At 42.1% G+C, this 26815-nt stretch overlaps 1 protein-coding gene across 1 annotated transcript in view; it reads left to right on the top strand.

The window, feature by feature from the left end:
- Positions 1–26815, top strand: part of TRPM4 (transient receptor potential cation channel subfamily M member 4) — a 49603-nt gene that overhangs the window by 9566 nt on the left and 13222 nt on the right. The window contains exons 9-16 of the mRNA XM_044278151.1: positions 9035–9409; positions 12804–12932; positions 13893–14022; positions 18165–18310; positions 20203–20315; positions 21209–21307; positions 21393–21824; positions 25822–25954. Coding sequence (XP_044134086.1) covers positions 9035–9409; positions 12804–12932; positions 13893–14022; positions 18165–18310; positions 20203–20315; positions 21209–21307; positions 21393–21824; positions 25822–25954 — 1557 coding nt within the window. The remainder of the gene's footprint in view (positions 1–9034; positions 9410–12803; positions 12933–13892; positions 14023–18164; positions 18311–20202; positions 20316–21208; positions 21308–21392; positions 21825–25821; positions 25955–26815) is intronic.

The raw sequence follows: 26815 nt of genomic DNA, 5'->3' as shown, positions 1-26815 counted from the left end.
AAATATTTTTCATCTGTGTTTATATATATATATATATTTATATATATACAGTACAGATCAAAAGTTTGGACACACCTTCTCATTCAAAGAGTTTTCTTTATTTTCATGACTATGAAAATTGTAGATACAAACTGAAGGCATCAAAACTATGAATTAACACATGTGTAATTATATACATAACAAATAAGTGTGAAACAACTGAAAATATGTCATACTCTAGGTTCTTCAAAGTAGCCACCTTTTGCTTTTATTACTGCTTTGCACACTCTTGGCATTGTCTTGATGAGCTTCAAGAGGCAGTCACCTGAAATGGTTTTTACTTTACAGGTGTGCCCTGTCAGGTTTAATAAGTGGGATTTCTTGCCTTATAAATGGGGTTCGGACCATCAGTTGTCTTGTGGAGAAGTCAGGTGGATACACAGCTGATAGTCCTACTGAATAGACTGTTAGAATTTTTATTATGGCAAGAAAAAAGCAGCTAAGTAAAGAAAAACGTGTGGCCATCATTACTTTAAGAAATGAAGGTCAGTCAGTCCGAAAAATTGGGAAAACTTTGAAAGTGTCCCCAAGTGCAGTCACAAAAACCATAAAGCGCTACAAAGAAACTGGCTCACATGCGGACCGCCCCAGGAAAGGAAGACCAAGAGTCACCTCTGATGCGGAGGATAAGTTCATCCGAGTCACCAGCCTCAGAAATCGCAGGTTAACAGCAGCTCAGATTAGAGACCAGGTCAATGCCACACAGAGCTCTAGCAGCAGACACATCTCTAGAACAACTGTTAAGAGGAGACTGTGTGAATCAGGCCTTCATGGTAGAATATCTGCTAGGAAAACCACTGCTAAGGACAGGTAACAAGCAGAAAAGACTTGTTTGGGCTAAAGAACACAAGGAATGGACAGTAGACCAGTGGAAATCTGTGCTTTGGTCTGATGAGTCTAAATTTGAGATCTTTGGTTCCAACCACCGTGTCTTTGTGCGACGCACAAAAGGTGAACGCATGGACTCTACATGCCTGGTTCCCACCGTGAAGCATGAAGGAGGAGGTGTGATGGTGTGGGGGTGCTTTGCTGGTGACACTGTTGGGGATTTATTCAAAATTTAAGGCATACTGAACCAGCATGGCTACCACAGCATCTTGCAGCGGCATGCTATTCCATCCGGTTTGCGTTTAGTTAGACCATCATTTATTTTTCAACAGGACAATGACCCCAAACACACCTCCAGGCTGTGTAAGGGCTATTTGACCATGAAGGAGAGTGATGGGGTGCTGCACCAGATGACCTGGCCTCCACAGTCACCGGACCTGAACCCAATTGAGATGGTTTGGGGTGAGCTGGACCACAGAGTGAAGGCAAAAGGGCCAACAAGTGCTAAGCATCTCTGGGAACTCCTTCAAGACTGTTGGAAGACCATTTCAGGTGACTACCTCTTGAAGCTCATCAAGAGATGGAAGACCATTTCAGGTGACTACCTCTTGAAGCTCATCAAGAGAATGCCAAGAGTGTGCAAATCAGTAATCAAAGCAAAAGGTGGCTACTTTGAAGAACCTAGAATATTACATATTTTCAGTTGTTTCACACTTTTTTGTTATGTATATAATTCCACATGTGTTAATTCATAGTTTTGATGCCTTCAGTGTGAATCTACAATTTTCATAGACATGAAAATAAAGAAAACTCTTTGAATGAGAAGGTGTGTCCAAACTTTTGGTCTGTACTGTATATGTCTCTATATGTATGTATGTATGTGTGTGTATATATATATATATATATATATATATAAAAATATATATATATATTGTGCTTGCTATTCTAGTGTTTAAAACTCCATTCATTAGACTTGGTGGGCATTACTGAGTTTGACGGACCAGTGGCAAGATACATTCATTACAACACTGATGGTCTGCGGTGGTGGTCTCTAACCTGTGGCTTTCTACTGTTGTAAAACTACAGCTCCAAGTTTGCCAGCATGCAGTTTTACAACAGCTGAAGAGCTGTAAGTTGGAGACCACTACTTTAAAGGTGTTCTCTGGAAATTAAGAAAATTAAAATATTTAATTATTACTTTATAATAAATATATTCCCAAATACCTTTCATTATTTATAAGGGCTCATGTTGTCTAGGGAGCAATCATCAGGGGAAATAAAATGGCTGCCATCCTTTTAGTACACACAAAATCTGTCCTAATCACACAGCAGGACAAGTTACTTCACAACACTGAGGTAAAGAGCTGCCTCATCCTCCTCTCTGCTCTACTTGTCAGGGATTATGATCCTTAACACAGCTGATAAGATCTTCAGCTGAATCTCTGTAGAAATGGAGTCCATTATGAGACATGAAGTACAGAGAGGATGGACAGGACAGACTGTGGGGCTGTGGTAATGAACACTGCATATAATAGCTGCTGCTCATTATCCACACCCTCCCCTCTGTACTTAATGTCTCTTCTTGAACTCCTTTCTTACAGAGATTAAGCTGAAGATCATATCAGCTGTATACTGACAAACAGAGCAGCTCTTTAGCTCAGTGTTGTGAAATAACTGCTGTGTGATTAGGATGGATTTTGTGTGCACTAATAGGGAGGCGGCCATTTTATTTCTCCTAATGATTGCTCCCTAAACAAAACGAACCATTATAACTAATGAAAGATATTTGGGAATATATTATCATAAATTACTATTTTCATTTTTTAAATTCCCGGACAACCCCTTTTAAAGAATAATCCAGTTAGTAGAGTAGTTAAATGAACACTCCAGGCATAGTAAAATCCATTCATTACCTTGTGCCTTGAGGGATTGAGAGTGACAGCTTGACACAGCGCTTGAAAATGTACCAAAAATTTCTGATCAGCTCTGCCCTGGTACAAAGCCCCCAGCAGGCTGGTTTCCCTATAACTGGGGCTCCTTTGGATGCTCCAGTAAGGCTACTTTCACACTAGCGTTCGGGTTTCCGTTCGTGAGCTCCGTTTGAAGGAGCTCACGAGCGGACCCGAACGCAGCCGTCCAGCCCTGATGCAGTCTGAATGGAGGCGGATCCGCTCAGACTGCATCAGTCTGGCGGCGTTCAGCCTCCGCTCCGCTCGCCTCCGCACGGACAGGCGGACAGCTGAACGCTGCTTGCAGCGTTCGGGTGTCCGCCTGGCCGTTCGGAGGCGTGCGGATCCGTGCGGATCCGTCCAGACTTTCAATGTAAGTCAATGGGGACGGATCCGTTTGAAGATGCCACAATGTGGCTCAATCTTCAAGCGGATCCGTCCCCCATTGACTTTACATTGAAAGTCTGGACGGATCCGTCCCAGGCTATTTTCACACTTAGCTTTTTTTTGCTAATATAATGCAGACGGATCCGTTCTGAACGGAGCCTCCGTCTGCATTATTATGAGCGGATCCGTTCAGAACGGATCCGCCCGAACGCTAGTGTGAAAGTAGCCTTACAGTGTAAATAGTACAAAAAAAGTCATTATGTGGCAAAAATATATATATAACAAAAAATTATATTAAATAAAATACAAATTAAATAAAAAGGCAGTGTGGGATATTTTATGTGGCAAAAATATATAAAAAAATATGTAAACCAATACTAAAAAAATACAATAAAATAGTAATAAAATACAAATAAAAGGAAAAAATAAAATGGAAAAAGTGCAAAATTTTAAAAAGTTACGGTGTCCCCCAAGGTCTTTTTATGACCTCTTGGGGGACATATTATGTAGCAGAAATATATTAAAAATTAAGTTAAAAAAATGATAAAATAAAATACATAAAAGAAAAAACACCCACACCAACCAAAACCGTCACCATTATTGCCCCATTCACATGAAACTATACATATTATATAACAAAACGACCTACACAAAATAGGGAACTAATTATAATTATTTATTTTGGTGTCATTTAGCATATTTAAAGAATAAGGAGATATAGTTTGAAAAAAAAAATACTTTTTAAAAACATTTTGTACAGTTTCCACCAAAATACTAATTGCTTAAAAAATTATTTTGGTAGTCCAACAAATAAGATTTGTTGTAAAATAAAAACAACCATTTGAAGCACCACGTGTGTCTGGTCATTAAGGCCTTTTCAGGCCGGTCATCAAAGTGTTAACCAATAAGCGCCTTCCCCACTAGCAAGGTAAAGTGCTTACTGGTTACTGCAGGGTGCCTATAACTGGATTGGCAGGAGATGGTAATAACCAGTGAGCTCCGTCCTCTGCAGTGAAGGAAAGCACAGATTTATGAATAGGAGGCAGGATGGAAGGAAATGTCGCCACTTTTCTGGTAAAAATGTTTTTAAACAAGTTTCTGCAGCATGGCCTCTAAAATAGAAGATTCATAATTACATGCTCCACGCCGCTCTGGTCCTCTGTGCTGCCTCCATCTTCCAGTCCCCGTGCTGTTTACACCTGGCAGTGCCTGGCAATGGTCACATGCACGGCTTCAGTCAATGACTGGCTTCAGAAGTGACAAGCTGCTTGTGGCCCCATCACCGCGTAAGCCAGTCATCATTGGCTGGAGAGGTGTATGACCATGTCCATGCACTGCCATGTGTAAACAGCGGGGACAGTGCGAAGGACCAGTGCGGTGGGGAGCAGGTAAGTATAACTCTTCGGTTTCAGGGGCCATGCTGCAGCACGATATTTGGGACAATTAATGGGAACAAGTGTTCATAGGAGCGCTGATATCTTATATCTGGCCGGTATAATTGTGCCGCTGATCAGTCGATAAACAAGGAATTGCTCATTTGTCGGCTGATTTGCATATTTTATCAGGATGAAAAGTGTCCAATTATCAGCAGCACATCTCCCTGTGTTAGGCTATTTTCACACTAGCGTTAATATTCTTCGCTTCCGTTTTGTCCACAAAAACGGAATAATAACTTCATAAATCAATTTCCACTGTAAAAAAACATTTCCCGAACTCGGGTTCAGTTCCAAGTGGTACCTTGGAACCGAACCCGAGATCGGGAAATGTTTTTTTACAGTACAAATTGATTTATGAAGTTATTATGCAAAGTCTTGCGAGACTTCGCAAAGTAATAACTTCAGCTCATAGGAGCCAATACATTCTAATACTGCATGGAGTGCTCGCTCAGTACAGTATTTAAACAAAGTATTATGCAAATCGACTTTGGATGTTTCCTCCGAAGTCGATTCGCTCATCCCTAGTTAGGAGATCCATCAGGCTGTTCCAGCACAGAGCAGCCTTCACCACTGGATCCCTATTGACTGCAATGAGGTCTGGCTGCGATGCATCCGATTTCCACCATAAATGCTGGGTTTTGGCCAGAGAAAAAAAAAGTTTTTTAGTCCAGACAGCAGGATCTCGTAAATGGAGATGTGAACGAGGTCTTACCAGCCCCTTGGTGCTGTAGCAGCTGCTTGTCATAATCCCAATTACAATTTAGCTAATTAATCTGTGAGGAAATGTTAAGATGGCTAAAATCCACAGTATAATAAAAATTAGTAGCAGAGCAGTAGTTGAAAACAGGTTGTTTTTGGTGGAAGATTTTTAATTTGGTGCCATTTTAGAGGAGTTTTTTACAAGTGGTTTAGAAATTTTGAGTGAGGTTTTTGGAAGACAAGGTTTAAGAAGCTTTTTGCCACTGTTTTTCTAATCCAGCCTTGCATAGGATAGTTCTGGATTAGGCTACTTTCACACTTGGGTTGTTGTTTTCCGGTATTGCGATTCGGCAGAGCATTTCAATACCGGAAAAAAGTTTCCTTTTAGTCCTCATGCATTCTGAATGGAAAGAGATCCGCTCAGGATGCATCAGGTTGTCTTCCGTTCTGGCAGCATTCTGTTTTGTGCCTGGTCATAAAAACGGAAAAAATCGATCCAGCACTGAAAACAATGTAAGGGTGGGTTCACATTAGCGTTAGGGATTCTGTTATGGCTTTCCGTTATAACATGGTTATAACGGAAAATAACGGAATCCATAAGACGGATCCGTTCTTCTGCCCATAGACTTGTATTATGACGGAATGCAAAACGGAAGCCTTTAAAAGACATTCCGTTTGCTCTCCGTCCTAATAGAAGTCTATGGGAAAGCATAACGGATCCGTCTGGGTCCCGTTATGCAAGACAGAAAACAAAGTCCTGCCGACTTTCGTGTCCGCTCAAAAATCATATTCTGAGCGGACACCGAACGGACCCCATTATAGTCTATGGGGTCTTTAGGCTCTGTTACGCTCAGTTAGGGCTCAGTTATCTGCAGAATCCGTCCTTTCCGTTCTCCTTCTCCTCAACAGAGCCGGAGAACAGAAAGGAGAAACGGTGATGTGAACGAGGCCTTAGTCATGCTCACAGCTATGGTTTGTTACAACGTATCAGTGTGGGTAACAACTATCAGCTTGAGTTCTAGGGCACAAAAGACATTTCTTGTGCTGCGTTCAAAGTCACTGAAATTTTCCAAAATGGATACATTGTAACACAACTTTTAGCTGCAGGAACACCTCAGACTGGATTTATTGCCTCTCACTGTAAAATAATGAATGTTTCCATTTACTGAAAGCAGCAATTGCAGGAATTGAATATAGAACATTTTACAACATTATTCAGTAATTCCGTTTCATGTAGATCGTACTGGACAACCCCTTTAACCTTTATTTAGTGACTGCCAAGGAAGCCCTTTAAGTACATACAGAGTATCAGATTGTCATCTGAGATCTTGCTCTGGCGTTTGTGCTGCTAGAACCTTTAGCGTGTTTTTTCCTGTTAAGTAACCATAGATCATACGCTTGTCCAATGACAATAGGGCTGAGTACAAGCGGAATGTTTTATTCAGGGTAACGCCCTTTCCTCGCCATTTACTTGCATTCCTTTGTGTAATTTCAGACTAAAGTATTTTTGGCTTTCTGTTAAACTGAACGAACTACGGCCACGAATTAAAATCAATATCAAAGAGGAATCATAGTGTAATTTTCCTCCTGTCGGCTGTTTACTTCTGACCTAGATATTCGGCATTGAGTAGATGCTGAGTATTGTAATGTGCCTTCTGACTCACAGATTACTGCTGTGCCTGCTGTAAAGAGACAGGGGTTTTATCAGCCTTAAATACACAGGCTCATGCAGACATGGATTTCCTGTTGGAAGAATGCACAATTGGCAATTTCCTGAACACATGCTTTCTTATGTACAGTACTTTCTCATGGTTGGTTCAGACTATTATTTCTTATATACATAGTTTTCCGCCATGGAGGGCCGATCTACATGGGAAGATATAATAGACCAATAGTCCAAGTGCTCCTTTCCATTAATTGGCAAGTGTAAATGTGCAGTCATCTGACACGAGGGCAACACACTCATTGTGGGGTAGTACAGTTTATAGGCTTATACAGCGCCAACATATTCTATAGCGCATTACAGAGATTATCATCACTCGCTGTCCTCAGTGGAGCTCACAGACTACATTACCTATCAGTAAGGGAGAAAACCCATGCCAACACAGGCAAAACATGAAAACTCCATGCAAGCGTTGTCCCTGATCGGATTGGAAGTTAGGATCAGCCGAAGTTTTCTGTGTATTTTATGGGAAAAGCGAAGAAACAGCTTATTTCCAAGGAAAACAAAAGGATTTGGTGAAAATATTCATTTCACTCAATGCTTCGACATGATCTGTCAGGAGAGAGTCGGGAGCTCCCCATATACATTTGTGTGTCGGCTGACCCCGCTGTTCTTGGCGAGTTTGGTCGACAGAAGACTAATGTGTATAGCCAGCCATTTTTTGCAGCCTCAAGAAATGCAGATCAGACGCAAACCGAAAATCTGGTCATGTCAATGTAGCCTTATTCAGATTTTAATGCCAAAAACAGCAGTTTTTATATTGAATTTCCAACTGAATGAAAAATCTGCAAATAAAATTGGTTGATCCATGCTGATTTAAGCCTTATTAACACGTCAGTGTTTTGGTCAGTGATTTCCATCAGTGATTGTGAGCCAAAACCAGGATTGGACCCTCCACAGACATAAGGTATAAGGGAAAGATCTGCACCTGTTCTGTGTTTAGAGCCGCACCTGGTTTTGGCTCAAAATCACTGAAATAAGAATGAAGCATTATCTAAGGCTACTTTCACACTTGCGCTTGATCGGATCCGTTCTGAACGGATCCGATCATATTAATGCAGACGGAGGCTCCGTTCAGTACGGATCCGTCTGCATTAATAACTTTAAAAAATTTCGCAAGTGCGCAAGTAGCCTGCGCGGATCCGTTCAGACTTTCAATGTAAAGTCAATGGGGGACGGATCCGCCTGAAGATTGAGCCATATTGTGGCATCTTCAAACGGATCCGTCCCCATTGACTTACATTGTAAGTCTGGACGGATCCGCACGGATCCGCACGCCTCCGCACGGCCAGGCGGACACCCGAACGCTGCAAGCAGCGTTCAGCTGTCCGCCTGTCCGTGCGGAGGCGAGCGGAGCGGAGGCTGAACGCCGCCAGACTGATGCAGTCTGAGCGGATCCGCTCCATTCAGACTGCATCAGGGCTGGACGAAGGCGTTTGGGTCCGCTCGTGAGCTCCTTCAAACGGAGCTCACGAACGGACCCATGAACGCTAGTGTGAAAGTAGCCTAAATCTCAAAAAATTGCCATCTTTTTTATACTGATGAGCTATCCTCTGGATAGGTCATCAGTATCTGATCAGTGGGGGTCCAACACCTGGAACCCCCATAATCAGCTGTTTGAGAAGGCTGCGGCACTCTAGCACTTGTGATCTTCTCGCAGCTCAACCTAGGCTAGTGAAGACAGGTTGGTCACGTGGCCTGGACCCAGCTCACCATCATTCAAGAGCTGAGCGTAGTTCCGCAGTCTCATCAAACAGCTGATTGGTGTTCAGATACTGATATCGCAAAACCCCTTTAATCTCTCTAAAATTTAAGTCAAATGTGTGTATGGATGCTCAGAGCAGCTATGATGGAGTCTAGATAGTCTCTCTAGACACAAGTACACAAGTGCTCTATGTATTTGATTGTCAGCATAATTCATTAAAATGACAAGTTAATTATTCTATGAACTGACTTTTGACTCTTCTTTATAGGCTTGTGATCTTGAAGACACAATGACGGACGCATTAGTGAATGACAAGCCCAGCTTTGTAAAGCTATTTGTGGACAATGGGATGAATATTGTAGATTACCTCACATATGGACAACTGGAGGAGCTTTATAGCTCTGTACTGGATAATACGATCCTTTTCCATTTACTTCAGCGCAAACATGAAGAGCACAGAGAGAGTAACAAAGGACAGTACCACCAGGACTACTTACCGGTTGACACTGAAGGCAAAGGACATGACTTCAAGCTCTTCGAAGTTGCCAAAATTCTGCGAGAGCTAATGGGTGATGTCTGTTCCCCATTCTATACACATGTGCTTGGAAATACCAAGAACTCTGTCAACAGGAGAAACCCCACTGTATGTACTGAAGCCACATATGTCACTCATTTAATTATTTTAAATGATAGCAACCTGTTGAATTGAATATTCCTTGGTAGAACAAAGTATTGATAAGTAGGTGGCCAGATGTTAAGTCAAGTCTATGTGCATCATACTCCCTGTGACAAAAGGGAGGGGAGAGTTTAAAACCCACTGATTTCCATAGAGATGTGACAGAGAGGAGCAGTCAATGCTTCATTCAATTAAGTGAGAGCAGCAGAAGTCTATGGAATTAGTCAGAGGTCAAATAGAGTTGAAGGAATTTGAGGTTCTATCTGAAGAGGTTTAGGCAGGCTGCTGGATTTCCTTAAAGAGACCAGTCCTGTATGCAGACTTACTGGAAATACTTCATGGTATGGAGAGTTATTGGTTATGCTCTATGGGAGAAAATATGCAAAGAGGTACAGCCAGATCCATAAATATTGGGACGTCGACACAATTGTAAAATTTTTGGCTCTATACACCACCACAATGCATTTGAAATGAAACAAACAAGATGTGCTTTAACTGAAGACTGTCAGCTTTAATTTGAGGGTATTTACATCCAAATCAGGTGAACGGTGTAGGAATTACAACAGTTTGCATATGTGCCTCCCACTTGTAAAGGGACCAAAAGTAATGGGACAATTGGCTTCTCAGCTGTTCCATGGCCAGGTGTGTGTTATTCCCTTATTATCCCAATTACAATGAGCAGATAAAAGGTCCAGAGTTCATTTGAAGAGTGCTATTTGCATTTGAAATCTGTTGCTGTCAACTCTCAAGATGAGATCCAAATTGCTGTCACTATCAGTGAAGCAAGCCATCATTATGCTGAAAACAAACCCATCAGAGAGATAGCAAAAACATTAGGCGTGGCCAAAACAACAGTTTGGAACATTCTTAAAAAGAAGGAACGCACCGGTTCGCTCAGCAACACCAAAAGACCCGGAAGACCACGGAAAACAACTGTGGTGGAGGACCGAAGAATTATTTCCCTGATGAAGAAAACACCCTTCACAACAGTTTGTCAGATCAAGAACACTCTCCAGGAGGTAGGTGTATGTTTGTCAAAGTCAACAATCAAGAGAAGACTTCACCAGAGTGAATACAGAGGGTTCACCACGATGTAAACCATTGGTGAGCCTCAAAAACAGGAAGGCCAGATTAGAGTTTGCCAAATGACATCTAAAAAGCCTTCACAGTTTTGGAACAACATCCTATGGACAGATGAGACCAAGATCAACTTGAACCAGAGTGATGGGAAGAGAAGAGTATGAAGAAGGAAAGGAACTGCTCATGATCCTAAGCATACCACCTCATCAGTGAAGCATGGTGGTGGTAGTGTCATGGCGTGGGCATGTATGGCTGCCAATGGGACAGGTTCTCTTGTATTTATTGCTGATGTGACTGCTGACAAAAGCAGCAGGATGAATTCTGAAGTGTTGCGGGCAATATTATCTGCTCATATTCAGCCAAATGCTTCAGAACTCATTGGACGGCGCTTCACAGTGCAGCTGGACAATGACCCAAAGCATACTGCAAAAGCAACCAAAGAGATTTTTAAGGGAAAGAAGTGGAATGTTATGCAATGGCCAAGTCAATCACCTGACCTGAATCCGATCGAGCATGCATTTCACTTGCTGAAGACAAAACTGAAGGGAAAATGCCCCAAGAACAAGCAGGAACTGAAGACAGGGATGAAATCCAGCGTCTGGTGATGTCTATGCGTTCCAGACTTCAGGCTGTAATTGACTGCAAAGGATTTGCAACCAAGTATTAAAAAGTGAAAGTTTGATTTATGATTATTATTCAGTCCCATTCAGTCCCATTACTTTTGGTTCCTTAACAAGTGGGAGGCACATATGCAAACTGTTGTAATTCCTACACCGTTCACCAGATTTGGATGTAAATGCCCTCAAATTAAAGCTGACAGTCTGCAGTTAAAGCACATCTTGTTCGTTTCATTTCAAATCTATTGTGGTGGTGCATAGAGCCAAAAATGTTAGAGTTGTATTGATGGCCCAATATTTATGGACCTGACTGTATCTCCCAAGGAAAAGAACCATCTTGTTGAAGTTGCTCTCTAAGAGTAAAAAAAATCCACTTTTTAACAAGCCTTGGGATTTGACAAGGGAATATAGCCAAGCCAAATATCCATCTGTAGACAGCTGTTTCAGGGTGCCTACCCTCTGGCTGGTGGGGGTGATGCCTGGAATATAGCATCCAGCACCCTGCATAAGCCACCTTCTAGGCATCGTACCCAGCCAGCCAGAATCCTAGTCTATACTGATGAGGGGCAAGCACCCTGGAACAGCTGTCCACGGATGGATATTTAGCTTGGCTATATTACTTATATAGGCTATAAACCATAATGATTAATGGGATGTGTAAACGTAGCCACACTGCTTTAAAGAGGTATTCCCATCTTAGACATTTAAGGCTTTCAAACTAAATATGTCATAAATACTCCATATTCCACGCTATTCTCTAGATAGACCTCCATCTACCTAGAGAATAGCGATCTGGGACACCTGTTCCCCAGATCCCTCTGCTGCATTTACCATATAATTCAGTGGAGAGGTGGCAGTGATTGTGTGGGGCCCTCTCTGTTGAAGTCTATGAGTGTTATAGAAAGCGATGCACAAGCAGCTCTGTGCACTTCCACATCTGCTGACTTCAATCTATAGGGCTATGCCAAAGTGTGGCCAGCTCTCCAATAAAGTGTATGGAGAATGGGGCAGATGAGAAACAGTTAACCTTTTGTTCAGATAGAGGAGGGTCCCAGAGGTGTGAGGCATTTATGGCGTATCCTTTAGGAAAATTTTGATTCATAACATTTGTGTGGTTCCATTGCTCCAAATGTATATCTGTTCGATTTATAACTCACAAACTGTGCAATTATAGGCTGTGTCCACCATGCAGCAATTTTTAATGCTTCATTGCATCTAAAATAAAAAAAAGCAATTCTGATTTTTCTACCATTGTATCGGTACAGCTCCTATGAAGGGCTGTGTGTCTCCATGGTTACAGACTACAAAGTCTGTGTAGTCTGATCCTGCAGTCACTCTCCCTTCCATCCATATCCGACTACTTGCCAACCTACCAAATGTACGTGAGCAACAAAGAGAGAGTATGACTGGAGGCTTGGAGTTCACAAAGTTCCTTTGTAGTCTGTAATCATGCACACACAGGTCCCATAGATGCTGTAGATACAAAACCATAGGACATTTTTTTATCAAGACTGATCGCAAAGATGGGCACAGCCTTCAAAGTTAATCCAAAGTTGCATTATTATATTATCTGCTTAAGTTAAAGACATCTACATTACTAGATATTATATTTAAAAAAATGTATGTTATTTTTACACAACTTGTTACTGCATCCTTTTCTACAGACAAAAGGTAATCCAAACTCTGTTGATCAAAGATATGACACTAAAAAGTCAACCACGCCCTGGATCGATCTCTTCATTTGGGCAATTCTACAGAATCGAAATGAAATGGCCACTTACTTCTGGGAAATGGTGAGATTTTTAAAAAGCATATTTCTAAACCTGCATACCAAACCCTTTTGCCGAGAAAAGAGAGGGTTTGCAACAGGAGAGAGTGATCGACTGCGTCAAAGGCAGAGGACAGGTCAGGAAGGAGGAGTGCAGACTACTGTAATGACGTTTAGCTAGTAGATCATTGACGACTTTGGTTAGGGCGGTTTCAGTGGAGTGATTGGGTCAGAAGCCGAACTGTAGTGGATCAAAGAATGAGTGTGATGAGAGATGGGAGGACAGTTCAAGATGGACATGTTGTTCTAGGAGTTTTTTATGCGAATGGGAGTAGTGAGATGGGGCGATAGCTGGGTAAAGAAGATAGGTCCAGGGAGAGCTTCTTGAGTATGAATGTGAAGGTGGCATGTTTAAAAGAGGACGCAAAGAAACCAGTGGCTAGTGGCTAATTGTATCAGAAATTGAGTTGAAGAGCACTTACAGTATACACACCTCTCCCAAAAACTCCAGAAAGTGAAAAACAGAAATATACAAATTTGCAAGTTAAAGAGAAAGCACAAATCATCTTCTCTGAGAGCTAGTATGGTACCCCAAGGTCAACCACTCTAAACGTAGTGTACAGAAATGTTTAATAGGCAATGAGGGGCACAGCATGCATTATGGAGATGAATTAATACAATTAAGAGATAAAAAAAAAAGATATGGAATGTTATATAAAGAAAGCTGTTGACTGGTTAGGATCTTATCTTACACCCCAAAGTCTTATTTTTCTTTAAAAAGTCATGTGATGTGGGCAAACTTTTTTTTTTCTTAGAAAGTTCCCCCAATAATATGCCCTGCTTCCCTAGCACAAACAGCAAACAAACACTGCAGACACAGTGTGAACGAAGCCTAAGAGTTTGCTTTCTGGAGCTGGACCATCATAGTTTCTGTACTTTGTAAGTTGGATAAATTATATCTGTCTCCTTTTGGTGCACTTTGCAGGGATCAGAAGCCGTGACCTCAGCACTTGCTGCTTCCAAATTGCTGAAGGAGCTCTCTCGCCTGGAACCAGAAGCTGAGGAAGCATTAGCTATGAGAGAGCTAGCTGCAAAGTTTGAACAACTGGCAATAGGTAATCAGGAGCATGCCATTATTCACATATTTAAAGAGAACCTGTAACCACCCCTCCAGAGATGTCTCTTTTAGCAAATATTTGTATTCAGCGTGAAATAACACTGCAAGAGCATCTTTTCTTATAATGGGTTGTTACTCCGATAGAAGTCAATTGAGCTTGAAGAGGTTGTCACAACATTAAATATTATATGCATTGTATAGATAAAAAATGAACAACATGTACCTCTTAACAACTCTGGAGAAGATGACAGGGATTACACATCCACATGCCATGCATTGATTTGTTGATCTATATGTTTTGATCAGAATGCATAGCACCACTCACCACATCTTTAGATTCCTACACTAATGTGGTGCAGCACCACCTGGCAACCACTGCCACAAAACACCACCTATGGGCAATGAGACCCAGGAGCCCAGCAGCATCCCCTCTATCAGACTAATCCACCTTGACACTGGGCCAAACCAACCCACAGACTCAGGACAGCGCCACAGCAACAATGGCTGCCATGGACCGCACCATATAAACAGATTACAAGGGCTCACCTTTCCATATGGCCTCAGAAAACAGACGAAGACCAAGTATATATTAAAGGGGTTGTCCGGTTTCATGATATTAATGACCTCAGGACAGGTCATAAATATCAGTTCAGTTATCTGCATGCATACATTTTGTAGTGGCGGCACAGGAATACTACAGATTACTATTCCATTCAAGTGGATGCGATGAACATCTGTAATTACACAGCACCTCCACTGCAATCTAGGTGGCATGCAGGTAAACACTGAAGAGGACACAGCCATTGCAGCAGCACTGCACCTCTTCAAACAGCTGACAAGTGGAGGTGCCGAGAGTCAGACCCCCACCGATCTGATACTTATACCCTATTCTGTGGATAGGTCACCAATATCATGAAACCAGACAACTCCTACACCTTATGCACTCTCCTGCCTGCATAAGGGTTAATACCTACTTGGTCTTAGCCTGTTTTCTGGGATGACATGGAAAAGTGACCTTTTCATATCTGTTCACATGGGGCAGTGCTTCTTGGCAGTTATTGTTGCTGTAGTGCTGTGCCTGTGGGCTGCTGGGTGCTGTGTTGTTGTGGTTGCCATTTGGTATTGCACCAATTTAGTATAGGGACTTAATAAGGACCCACTTGAAGTTGACCACCATGATGTGGTAAATTGGCCTGTGCATTTTGATCAAAATGTGTACAAAGTGCCTCATGTTAATAATTATAAATTATGCTCAGTGGCAATAGATCAATGCATGGTAGGTGGAGTGGCATAAGTTAAATAAAGGCAGACCACAACTGCTACAGGTTGCAGTGGGAAGGGGTGTCCAACACTAATCTCTCCTTCTTCCATGGGCACATTGCCATATATGCATATAACTTAGACAACCCCTTTAAGCTTTGTGTTCAGCATTGCATGAGAGTGTTTGAGAGTGTACTGGAAAATTGGTGATCACTTATCCCCATAGCTAGGTCTATGCATAGTGTGCCTTGCTTGTCAGTAAGAGAGAAGAGCATCTCCAATAGCATGGCAACAATAACTGAGAAGACTTCTTCTGCAAGGGAAGTAAGAAGGGACTATATTGTCAGCTGCCAGGAGGAGAAGGAGACTAATTTTGCCTAGAATCCACCCCTCTAGATTAAATTTATCAACAGCCACGTAGCGACAAAAAGTTATGAAAAAGGTATTTTTATAGTAGAAACACTGTTCAGTGGATAACCTCTTAAAGTCCATCAGCGAAGAGCTCTACTGTTTCTCATATGGTCCTCTGATCATCTGAAAGATGTACCAGCTCAGTACTGGAAAGTAGCCAACCTTTACCCACATGGGTGCTTAGCTATGAGAATAATGGAGATGTTAGTGCCATCTCTCCTATTTGACAGACAAATTAGATCTTTTTATAGGCTAGTTTCAGTAGAAGTGTATAGAAGGAACATATTTGATTTCATGCATTGCTGGCATTAGAGGTGATTTACATTTTACAAGCGCCTGTTGCTGTTTATTTAATGCTATTTAAGCAGTAGGACACACTGATCTCATTACTTGGCAGAGAGAAAACATACTACCACTCACTTCCTCATCTCTTCAGATTAGGTAATAAATGTATTATCACAGGGAGGTCTAACCGCTGGACTGCTGGAACAAGCCAAGTGCTGGATTTGGCAGTCCCATAGACAGCGAATTGACCCTTGGTCACACATGCTCATTAATGATACCTTCACACAGGGTACTTTGGGAACTCCATAATCATGATCAGTGGGGTCCCCAGTGGTCATAATGTATCACTTATCCTGTTAATAGGTGATAAATGTTGTTTGTGGGTCAATCTGGCACAATTATTATTTATGAACATGAATGAAAATCAATACCAGCATTTGCGCTATTGACTTTGTAGTAAATGTATATTAGTTTGTAGAATGGTGGCCATCAGAATACATATGCAATATTGATCAGTTGGTATCCCCTACTTAGCCCCTGTAATAAAAATGTTATCCTATGGCTGCCTAGTGCTGGGCTTGAGGGGCAGTGCATGACGCACTCATCCCTGACTCATCTCACATACAGGACTCATCTCAGGTTAATTTGCATATGTATCAAATCGGTTTTTTTACACAATAAAAGCACACAGAGCTATGGGGACTGGGTATTGTGGACGTGCTAGCGGCCATCTAGCAGCCCATGTCCTCAGCTCTATACACAAAATCCCGGTGACAGGTTCCCTTTAAAGGGCTTTTTCAGGAGCTTGATATTGATGACCTATCCTCAGGATAGGTCATCACTATCTGATTGGTGGAGGTCTGACTCCCATCACCCCTTGCTGATCAGCTGTTTGAAGAGGTTGTGGCGCTTCAGTGAGTACCGCGGCTTCTTCCTAGGCCAGTGATGTCACAGTCATCAGTCACATAGTCTAGCGGCTATGGCCCTGAAGTGCAGACACTATATGGTGCTGTGCTTGGAAAGCTGTGAGGAGGCTGCAGCACTCAGCAGAGCACTGCAGCCTCTTCAAATAGCTGATCGGCGTATTCCTGGAAAACCCCTTTCAAAGAAGCCAATTAGAGAATCCTTGCATCATGCACTGCCCCATTAAGGCCCTGCACATGGTATAGCATGGTGTAACAGTTTTGAAAGGACTATTGCTTTAAGATGATCCTTGCGTGACAATATTTTCACTCGCATTAAGAAAATTATCCTTTAAGTTCCTTTAACCATCTAAAAATGCTGTATATGACCTGTTATTATCTCACTTACTGTAGTTTCTCACATTATATGATTTTCTTTCATATAAGTAATATAGTCAGATGTGCCGTGGATGATTTTTTTATTTCATCTCAGTTCAAAACCACATCACATATTCTAATACTGAAGTTCTTCTCAAGTCCCTGTTCTCCAACCAACACATAAAGAAAATTATACCTTATTTCCCGCACCCGCCCATATACCATGAAACAGACTGACTCCAAGCAAGGAACATTTTAACCTTTTATGTGCCATTGAGTATGCTCAGTGTAGAACTGAATTTCCCAACTCTCATGTACAGAGGGCAGACTTGGAAACTGTCCAGCTGATATATTGTTAATAGCGATGAGCAAATTTCTTGAAATTTCATTCGATTCTGGTCCAAATTCAGTCTGTATAGAAAGTGCTCTACTTGTCCTGAAAAACTGTAATTGGTACTCTCCTAGGATTGTATAAAACTATTTTCAAACTCTTTAACGCCAAGCCAGCATTCATCTTAAAGTGATAGTGACATATATGGCTATGGGTGAACACATGGTTCCTGGTGTTAACAAACTGCCTCTTTAAAAACTGCACAGTAGTATTTTTTTACATTTTAAAAATAAAGTGGTCCAAAAACTTTCACTGTTTGGCAGTAAATGCCTGCCGGTGTGTATATGTGATCCTCCATCTTCATCTTTCCTGTCTTCTGATCTGAAAAATGGTTGATGTTCATTTTGAGAAATTTGCCCGAATTGAATTGCCAAAACTCTAATTTGACACCATCTTTTAAAATAATCGATTAGTTTAAAATCGATTTGTTCATCCCCCTAATTGTAAGTGTTCTGGGCTGACAACTGCCGGTTACGTGACGGCCTTATAGAAATGTCACTCTCATTGTTTCAGGTGTTTTTAATGAGTGCTATAGAAATAGCGAGAACCGGGCATTTAAGCTGCTGGTACGGCGCTCGACTGTCTGGGGTGGTGCCACTTGCCTGCAGTTGGCTTATGAAGCAGATGCTCGTAATTTCTTTGCACAGGATGGTGTTCAGGTAAGACAACATATCTCATTCTTTCTGAGCAATCCTATGAGGTCACCTCCGTATAGGGTGCAAGGACTGCATAGTTTAGCTTATAAAATCAATATATTTTAATAATGGACCTTCTGTCCTGAAAGTGAGGTGATCCAGCAGATTCCACAATGCAAATCCGCAGCAAATGACAGCACAATACATGTGAATAGGGTTTTGTAAACCACTTCCAGTGAAGTAGTGGAAAAAGTTCACCAGTAAAGACGACCATGCTGTGGACATTGAAATCTGCAGCATGCTCCTTGTTTTGTGTAAATGTCACAGATTTTAACCCGTCAATGTAATCTGCAGTGAATGGATTTGTGGATTCAGCCTTAGGGCTCATGCACATGAATGTATTTTTTGTGGCCCATATAATGTATGTAATCAGTCACTTGTCCATCCTGTGTCCATATAGTATGTCAACATGTCCATTGGGCAAAAAAATAGAACATGTTCAGACAAGGATAGGACTGGTCGATTCTCTTTCACAAAATGCAGAATACACACGGCAAATTGCAGACTGCAAAGGCTGTATTACACAAGTGATGATCTGGCAGTGTATTGCTGCGGCCGATTACCCGATGAACGAGCAAATGCTCATTCATCAGGCAATCCCAGTCTTTCTTGCCGGCAAACAATGATTCAGTATGGGAACAAGCAATGGCATAGTGATTGCTCATCCCCATATTGAGGAGGAGATCACTGCATTTAATAGCAGTGGTCTCCTCTGCTGACAAGCAGGCTATTGCCGGGAAGGAGCGCTTCCCTCCCAAAAATCGCCTGCATACAGGTGAAACTCGAAAAATTAAAATACCGTGCAAAGTTAATTTATTTCAGTAATGCAACGTAAAAGGTGAAACTAACATGTGAGATAGACTCGTTACATGCACAGCGAGATATTTCAAGCCTTCATTGGTTATAATTTGGATGATTATGGCTTACAGCTTATGAAACCCCAAAGTCTCAATTTTGAGGAACCCTTTGCTCAGGGGGATATGGATTAATTAGCTGACTAGAATGTGACACTTTGAGCCTAGGATATTGAACTTTTTCACAAAATTCTAATTTTAAGCTAAATTAATGCAATTCCTTTTAGTTGCATCACTGAAATAAATGGACTTTTGTACGATATTCCAATTTTTCGAGTTTCACCTGTATTTTCCACCCTTAAAACATGCACTTGAACCGTAATAAAAAGGGACAATACACTTTTTTGTTCAATGAGCTAATAAGACCCCTGGAATCAACTGTGATCTGTGGGGGACCCTGGCAGCAAATGCTCAATTTCTCTACGGCACCTCCACCGGAAGATGAAAGCATTGCAGTTTTCCATTTGGAATCAATGAACTATCAGTGTAATGAACAGGCGTGTTTGGTCCTCCAGAGGAAGCAATGTTGTTTGTGCTGCTCTTCACACTGGAAGATAGATGAGGGTCTCGAGTAGGAGACCCAAAATGGGCTTTTTAAACTTGACTCCTTTAATGATCCTTTTATTAACACATATCTGTAAAGAATAAATCAAGGCAACTGGACGTACTGTAGATTTCTTGAAAAGTTTCACTCGTTCTTCCAACGAGCTTTCTCAATTCTGAGTGACTGTACGAATATTCTCTGGGAATAAATATGTAATTGAATCAACATCTGGTAATTATACCCAGCATGGGGTCAAAGGTGTTGATTACATTATCCTAATTGGAGTCAGTAGGTGATAAAGACTTCCCAGAAAAAGGTGTCAAGACAGCATTGTATGTGGCAGACAATAGATGTCTAACCCCCCCGCCTCTACTTTTATTAACACGCTATAAAAAATATTCAATAGTTGAGGTTGAAAGATTCAATATGTGTAATGATGTGACCTTTCTATTCCACAGTCCATGTTAACAGATAACTGGTGGGGACAAATGGCACAAAATACACCAGTATGGGCAATGGTGCTGACCTTCTTCTGTCCTCCTCTCATTTATACTAACCTGATTGAATTCAAGTGAGTAGCTAAGTCCATAGTTGAACTCTTTGGGTTGGAATTTGAATATTCTGTATCAAATATCATGAATCAAATATCAATTTTCCCTTTCTCCGAAATACAAGAAAAGGGTATTCCCATCTGGAATATTTATGGCATATCCACCTTTGGAACTTGCTCTTATCTCAATGCGTGCGTCTCTCCATTCACTGCAATAGCATTCCTAAACATAGCCGAACGTTCTGAGTAGGCTATTTTTGGAAGTGCTATCAATGTGAATGGAGGGAGACACTCATGCATGGCCACATCTCCATCTCTAGCAAGGCGTGATGAGGCACTGTTGACATAGGAGTGGGTTGCAGGCGTGGATCCCAAACCTATTAGACATTTATGGCATTTATGGGACAACCCTTTAATCTAGATATCGTTTTATGGCAGAATGGTATGTGGCACTAGTGGGTCATCGGCAAGCAGCAGGCACTGTGCAGCAGGTGGCATGTAACAAGGAGGGGTCATAACTTTACCCAGATTCCAGTGGGCCTTAGTGTGGCATAGTCAACATAAATATTCATGAATGTTTGCCCCATGTCTTGGCTCATATTACATCCAGAGGTCTACATTCTATGGGCCAGCACCCAGACATCAACATAAAAATAAATTATGCCTCTATATATAATCTATGCCCTGCCATAGGGCAAAGAAAACAGTTATGACTCCTTTATTCCCTGGCACGAGGGCTTCTGCCTACAGAGAACCTGCAAGTACAGGTGTACAATTGATGCATGCTACACGCAAAAAAATAGCAGAGGGGAAGGTATAGGGAGGGGAATATCTGAAGGAATACATGTAATGTTTTGTATAGAAGTGGTCATTTTTGTAAATCAAAATTTTTATATCTACTGTTTATTTTCTAGAAATTTTGATCATGAAAATGGAATTGAAAGCAGCAATAGAGTTGAGATGGACAGCTTAGATATTGACATAAAAACTACCGTGGCGGAAATAATGGAAGGGTATGTGAAATGATCATTTTTAGTGTCAAGCAGTATTCTTTGTGGCCTTGTATTCATGGATTTTATGTTGTGTGTTACAAATTAGGGAGGAAATTATGAAGGAAAAAAGTGAACTTGTGCAGCTGAAGCCAGGCAAGGCATCCGATTCAAACACAGCTTTCCCTGAAGCAGAAGTCACTAAGGTGAAGCAACGACCACAATGGATGCGTCGCTGGAAACAGTTCTGGAGTGCACCTGTGACTGCATTCTTTGGCAATGTTGTCATGTACTTTACCTTCCTCTTCCTGTTCTCTTATGTGCTTCTCCTGGACTTTAAAAGTCCTCCACCCGATGGTCCAGCGACTTCAGAGGTTATTCTGTATTTTTGGGTTTTCACTATGGTTTGTGAAGAAATACGGCAAAGTTTCTTTGTGGGATCCATGCCTGTAACGCAGAAGGTCAAGCAGTACTTACAAGACTCTTGGAACCATGTTGACATCACGGCCTTGCTGCTTTTTATCATTGGAGTCATCTGCAGGTACTGATTTGACCCAACTGGAGAGGACATAGAATTTAAATAATCCCTTTTATATAAATACTTTGTACTCAGAGACAGATTTGGCATTTTAGGAGACCCAGGAAAAGTTATGTCTGGGGACCTCTGTGGCACTGCTAAGCTCTGCCCCTGTCACATAGCCTCTTATGTGCCCCCCACAAAATATGATGTTCCCTTATGTGCCCCACCCACTCTGTGTAATGCCATCTTATGTGCCCCCAACACAGCATAATGTCCATTATGGCCCCCAATACAGAATAAGGGTCCATTCACACGTCCGTTGTTCTTTCCTGATCTGTTCCGTTTTTTGGGGAACAGATCTGGACCAGATCTGTACCCATTCATTTTCAATGAGTCCTGAAAAAAAATCAGACATTGTGCTGTGAATGGCAGGGAGCTGCCCCATCATTTTATTCAACTGCTTCTGCATCCTGAGAAAATGGATGCAGTTGAAAATGGTGCAGCTGCTGGGGGAAACTGGCTGCCACGGTATAGTAGAGGCTTCCCTGATCAATGGGGCCCAATGCATTAGCATAATCTACCTGGTGGCCAAATCTGCCCCTGTTTATACCTTGCAGCAAACATATTGCTTGGCATAACCTGTTTGATTATTTAAAACGAATGTATAAGTACAGAGTTTGATATAACTGCCCAATCACATCAGAGTCATACCCTGTGGATTCCAGCAATATAGGTGGGATCCACCAACAGTGTGTATGGGGGCCCCTGATTGGGCCTCAATGGCAGATGTTGGAGGAAATAAGGGTCGTGCATGTTGCTGGAACCTTTGTTCTGCATGGAGATAAGCTGCTGCCCCATTGAATATGATAGATTGTATGTTCTCAAGAGGTCAGTCAATATAGCTGTCAGTGGAATGAGTCTTATGGGTATGGATAGCTTTAGGTTATCTGTTTTTAACATTGTATATTTAATAGGGAAATCCAGTCAAAATGACCTTCAATGGGTCATAGATATTTAACGAGGAGAAGATATTGTGATGCCTGTGATCCCACCAGACTGCACCATCATACAGTAAATTAGATCTAGATATGAGACCCGTTCAGCCAGATCATTAATGGATTATTTTTCTTGACCTTTTGCTGCCTGAAATGCAAAGTACAGTGGAGATGTGAAATTAGAGCGTTCACAGGTGGCGAGCATACAGTGATAACACCTCCCCTTCCCGTCATATATACTAAAGATATAAAATAACAAAAATCACATTTATACCACATTCTCAGTGTTGGTACATGTCCCTATACCCCCTCATAACTGAACAGGGGGGTCCGGCATACTTTTGCCCTATTTAACTACACCCTTTTCCAACAGATTGTATGCATTAAGTTGCTTGTTCTTCAATTGAGCTACTAACAGCGGCACAGCATAGACCAGTGATATCTGAGCTGTCCGGGCCCCCTGCATGTGGCTCCACAGCTGATGACACCTTTGTACACTAGTGGCCACAGGAAATCACAGCATTAGGGCTCATTCACACGAATGTGTGTTGTCCGTTGCTGTATTGCATTCCGCATCCATTCACTTGAATGGGTCCGCAAATCCGGAGATGTGGAACGGTGTGGAACAGAAGCACAGAACGGAACACAACGGAAGCAATTGCGGACAAGAATAGGACGTGTTCTATTTTTTGTGTGGGGCTGCGGCACAGAGCAATGGATGCAGACAGCACACGGTGTGCTGTCCGCATCTTTTGCGGCCCCAAAGAAATTAATGGGTCCACACCTGTTCTGCATAATTGCAGAACGGATGCGGACTCATTCATACAGTCGTGTGAGTGTAGCTTTACCCGAAGTTGTTATTCGGATAAAAATGATATCACTGGCATTTAACACTTTATATATTACATCCCAACATAACAAAAGACCCAGACCAAAAAACTCAATAGAAACATGGTCCTGATTTATCAAGCCTTCAGTTCAGAATTCTGGCTTCAAAAAGTCATAAAATAGGGCTTTTGCAACCTTTTGTACTCGTGCAAACATTTGCAACTTTTTGCAGTTTTACACCACTCACTTCAATTTTACAATGTGGGTGGGGAAGTGGGCGTGGTTAGCTATGTTAATGAGTTTCACTCCCGATCTAAAAAATCTCACTCCATAAAGAGGCTGGAGTAGGAAAACTGGAGGGGCTTTTCTAGACAAAAGAATTAGGATTAAAGGGTAACTGTCATATATATATATTTTTTTGTATGTATTGGATAGGTCTGACTAAGTTTACCTTAGTTGCCTAGTTAATACTTTTGCATAGGTATTGAATTACCTAGTAATTGCAGCATGTTCTTTCTTCCCCCAGGCATTTCAGTTCCTATCTTCTATATACAGAAGACAGAGGACGCAGTAGTGGGCAGTCCAGTATGTTGCATGCGCGCTCCCGTCGGACCAGGATAGTGCCGATATTTGCGATAAAAATTCACAATCAACTACTCAGGAGGAAGAGGGCGTGTCCATTCACACGTCCGTACTGCATTGCGGATATGCAAATTGCGCATCTACAATACACCCTGCCGTCACCCCCATAGAAATAACTATTCTTGTCCGCAATTGCGGACAAGAATAGGACATGCTCTATTTTCTTGCGGAGCTGCGGACCGGAAGATCGGGAGCGCGCTCCGGAAATGCGGATGTGGAGAGCACATAGTTTGCTCTCCGCATCTCTTCCAGCCCTATAGAGAATGAATGGGTCCGCACCCATTCCGGATAATTGCGGAACGGATGCGGACCCATTCTACGGACGTGTGAATGGACCCTAAGTCTGGAAAAAGCTGATTGGTTGGGGTGAGGCTGCGCGTTCCCGAAATGAGCCTAATTAATTCTGGGTAGTTAGGGAGGGAGGTCTTAGCCTCAGAGTAAGGGCATCGGCGGCCATCTTGAGAAGATAGTCAGAAAGAAGTCTTGTGAGGAGCGGTTGCTATAGACGGAATCTTATTAAACAAGTGGTATGTGAACACAATAGTTAGTGATTATGGAGTCTCACCACAGCAGCAACAACATATATGAAAATTTAATTTTGAGTGAAAATATGACAGTCATCCTTTAAAGGGACTCTTTCACCAGTTTCTAACCCCCCCTTTTAAAACTATTGTTCTCTCCATGGTGCCCTTGTCATTACAAAGCTGTTGTTATAAGATAAATCCGCCGTGTAGTTTTGATAAAAATCGCTTTTATCTAACCTGTCAATCTTCTGGATAAGGTGCCCAGGGCGTTTCTGAAGGTCTGAATCTGCCGCTCTCCGCCGCCGCCGTTGGTGCCCAGCTCCTCCCATGATCCTTTCAGCGCCACCTCGATGTAATGAAATCCGCCTCCGGCTCTCCTCAGTGCCCCCTCCTCCTTTTCAAAGATCCTGTGCGTGCGCACAGGCCTGTGCCTGATGCGCCCGTGCGGACTTTTAGATTCTGCCTCGTTGAGCGAAGCGCGCATTCGCGCGCGTTCGCGCATGTTCGCGCGCGTGCGCGCGCATGCGCACTTCGCTCAACGAGGCAGAATCTAAAAGTCCGCACGGGCGCATCAGGCACAGGCCTGTGCGCACGCGCGGGATCTTTGAAAAGGAGGAGGGGGCACTGAGGAGAGCCGGAGGCGGATTTCATTACATCGAGGTGGCGCTGAAAGGATCATGGGAGGAGCTGGGCACCAACGGCAGCGGCGGAGAGCGGCAGATTCAGACCTTCAGAAACGCCCTGGGCACCTTATCCAGAAGATTGACAGGTTAGATAAAAGCGATTTTTATCAAAACTACACAGCGGATTTATCTTATAACAACAGCTTTGTAATGACAAGGGAACCATGGAGAGAACAATAGTTTTAAAAGGGGGGGTTAGAAACTGGTGACAGAGTCCCTTTAAGGATAAGACAAAGTTATCAAACATGAGACATGTGGCATAAAGTACTCCAAAGCAGACTTAAACAAAGCTGACTTCAAATATTACCCTCATGATAAATTCCCCCCTTATTATATTTTTGTACAGAATGATGGACACCTCTTTTGAGTCAGGACGGACCATCATGTGTTTTGACTTCATGGTTTTTACCCTTCGACTTATTCACATTTTTGCAGTCAACAAACAGCTGGGGCCAAAAATAATAATTGTCAGAAAGATGGTAAGTGTACATGAAAATCTGTATGACATGTAAGTGTACATCTTTTTTCCATCTCTTTGTTTCATATCCTCTTTCCTCTGTTGTCCACATTTGGTTTTAGTGACATTAAAGGGGTTCTCCAGGAATTAAGAAAATGAAAATACCTAAATATTACTTTATTATAAATATATTCCCAAATACCTTTCATTAGTTATAATGTTTTTTGTTTTTTTTTGTCTAAGGAGAACTAAAATGGCCGCTGTCCTATTAGTACACACAAAACCTGTCCTAATCACACAGCAGGACAAGTTGCAGCCAGCCAGTAGCGCAGGGGCAACACGTGAGGTGCACGGTGGACCGATGAGGGGCCAAATAATAACACACAGTTCATAAGTTTACTCACGGTTAGCAGAAAACCTCCCTGGGCTGGCAGCATAGTGTTGAGGTGGACAGCACGAAATCCACCGGGGTACGCTCTGTGGTAGGAAGCATCAGCCAAGATGGTGGTTGAAGTGCCCTTGATGTTAGGGGTGCTTAGGGTGCTTGTTGCGGCTGAGTCCCTTGATGTTTTTTGTCGTGACGCCAGTACCCTTAATGGTGGTACAACCATTAGTAGTAATAATGAGGTAGACAGTGGTAAGATGGAACTCACAACTTTTACTTTTGGTGATTTTGGTTGCAGCAGTACAAAAATGCAGTCTCTTGATGTTTTTAGAGTTGGTTCTGCAAATCCACTGTTTCTAGGCTTTTCAGGTTTTAGTTTGGAGCAGTGGATTAGGTGTACCTCGTTCCTATTGATGTGCTGGATCCTATTCCTTGTTCTTTCCCTACAAGCTGAACATTTGGACAGGAAAACTCAACTGTCTCTCAGAAGTATGGTGT

Source organism: Bufo gargarizans, chromosome 2, assembly GCF_014858855.1.
Source record: "Bufo gargarizans isolate SCDJY-AF-19 chromosome 2, ASM1485885v1, whole genome shotgun sequence".
Taxonomy (NCBI): domain Eukaryota; kingdom Metazoa; phylum Chordata; class Amphibia; order Anura; family Bufonidae; genus Bufo; species Bufo gargarizans.
This window is presented reverse-complemented; position numbering and strand designations above follow the sequence as displayed.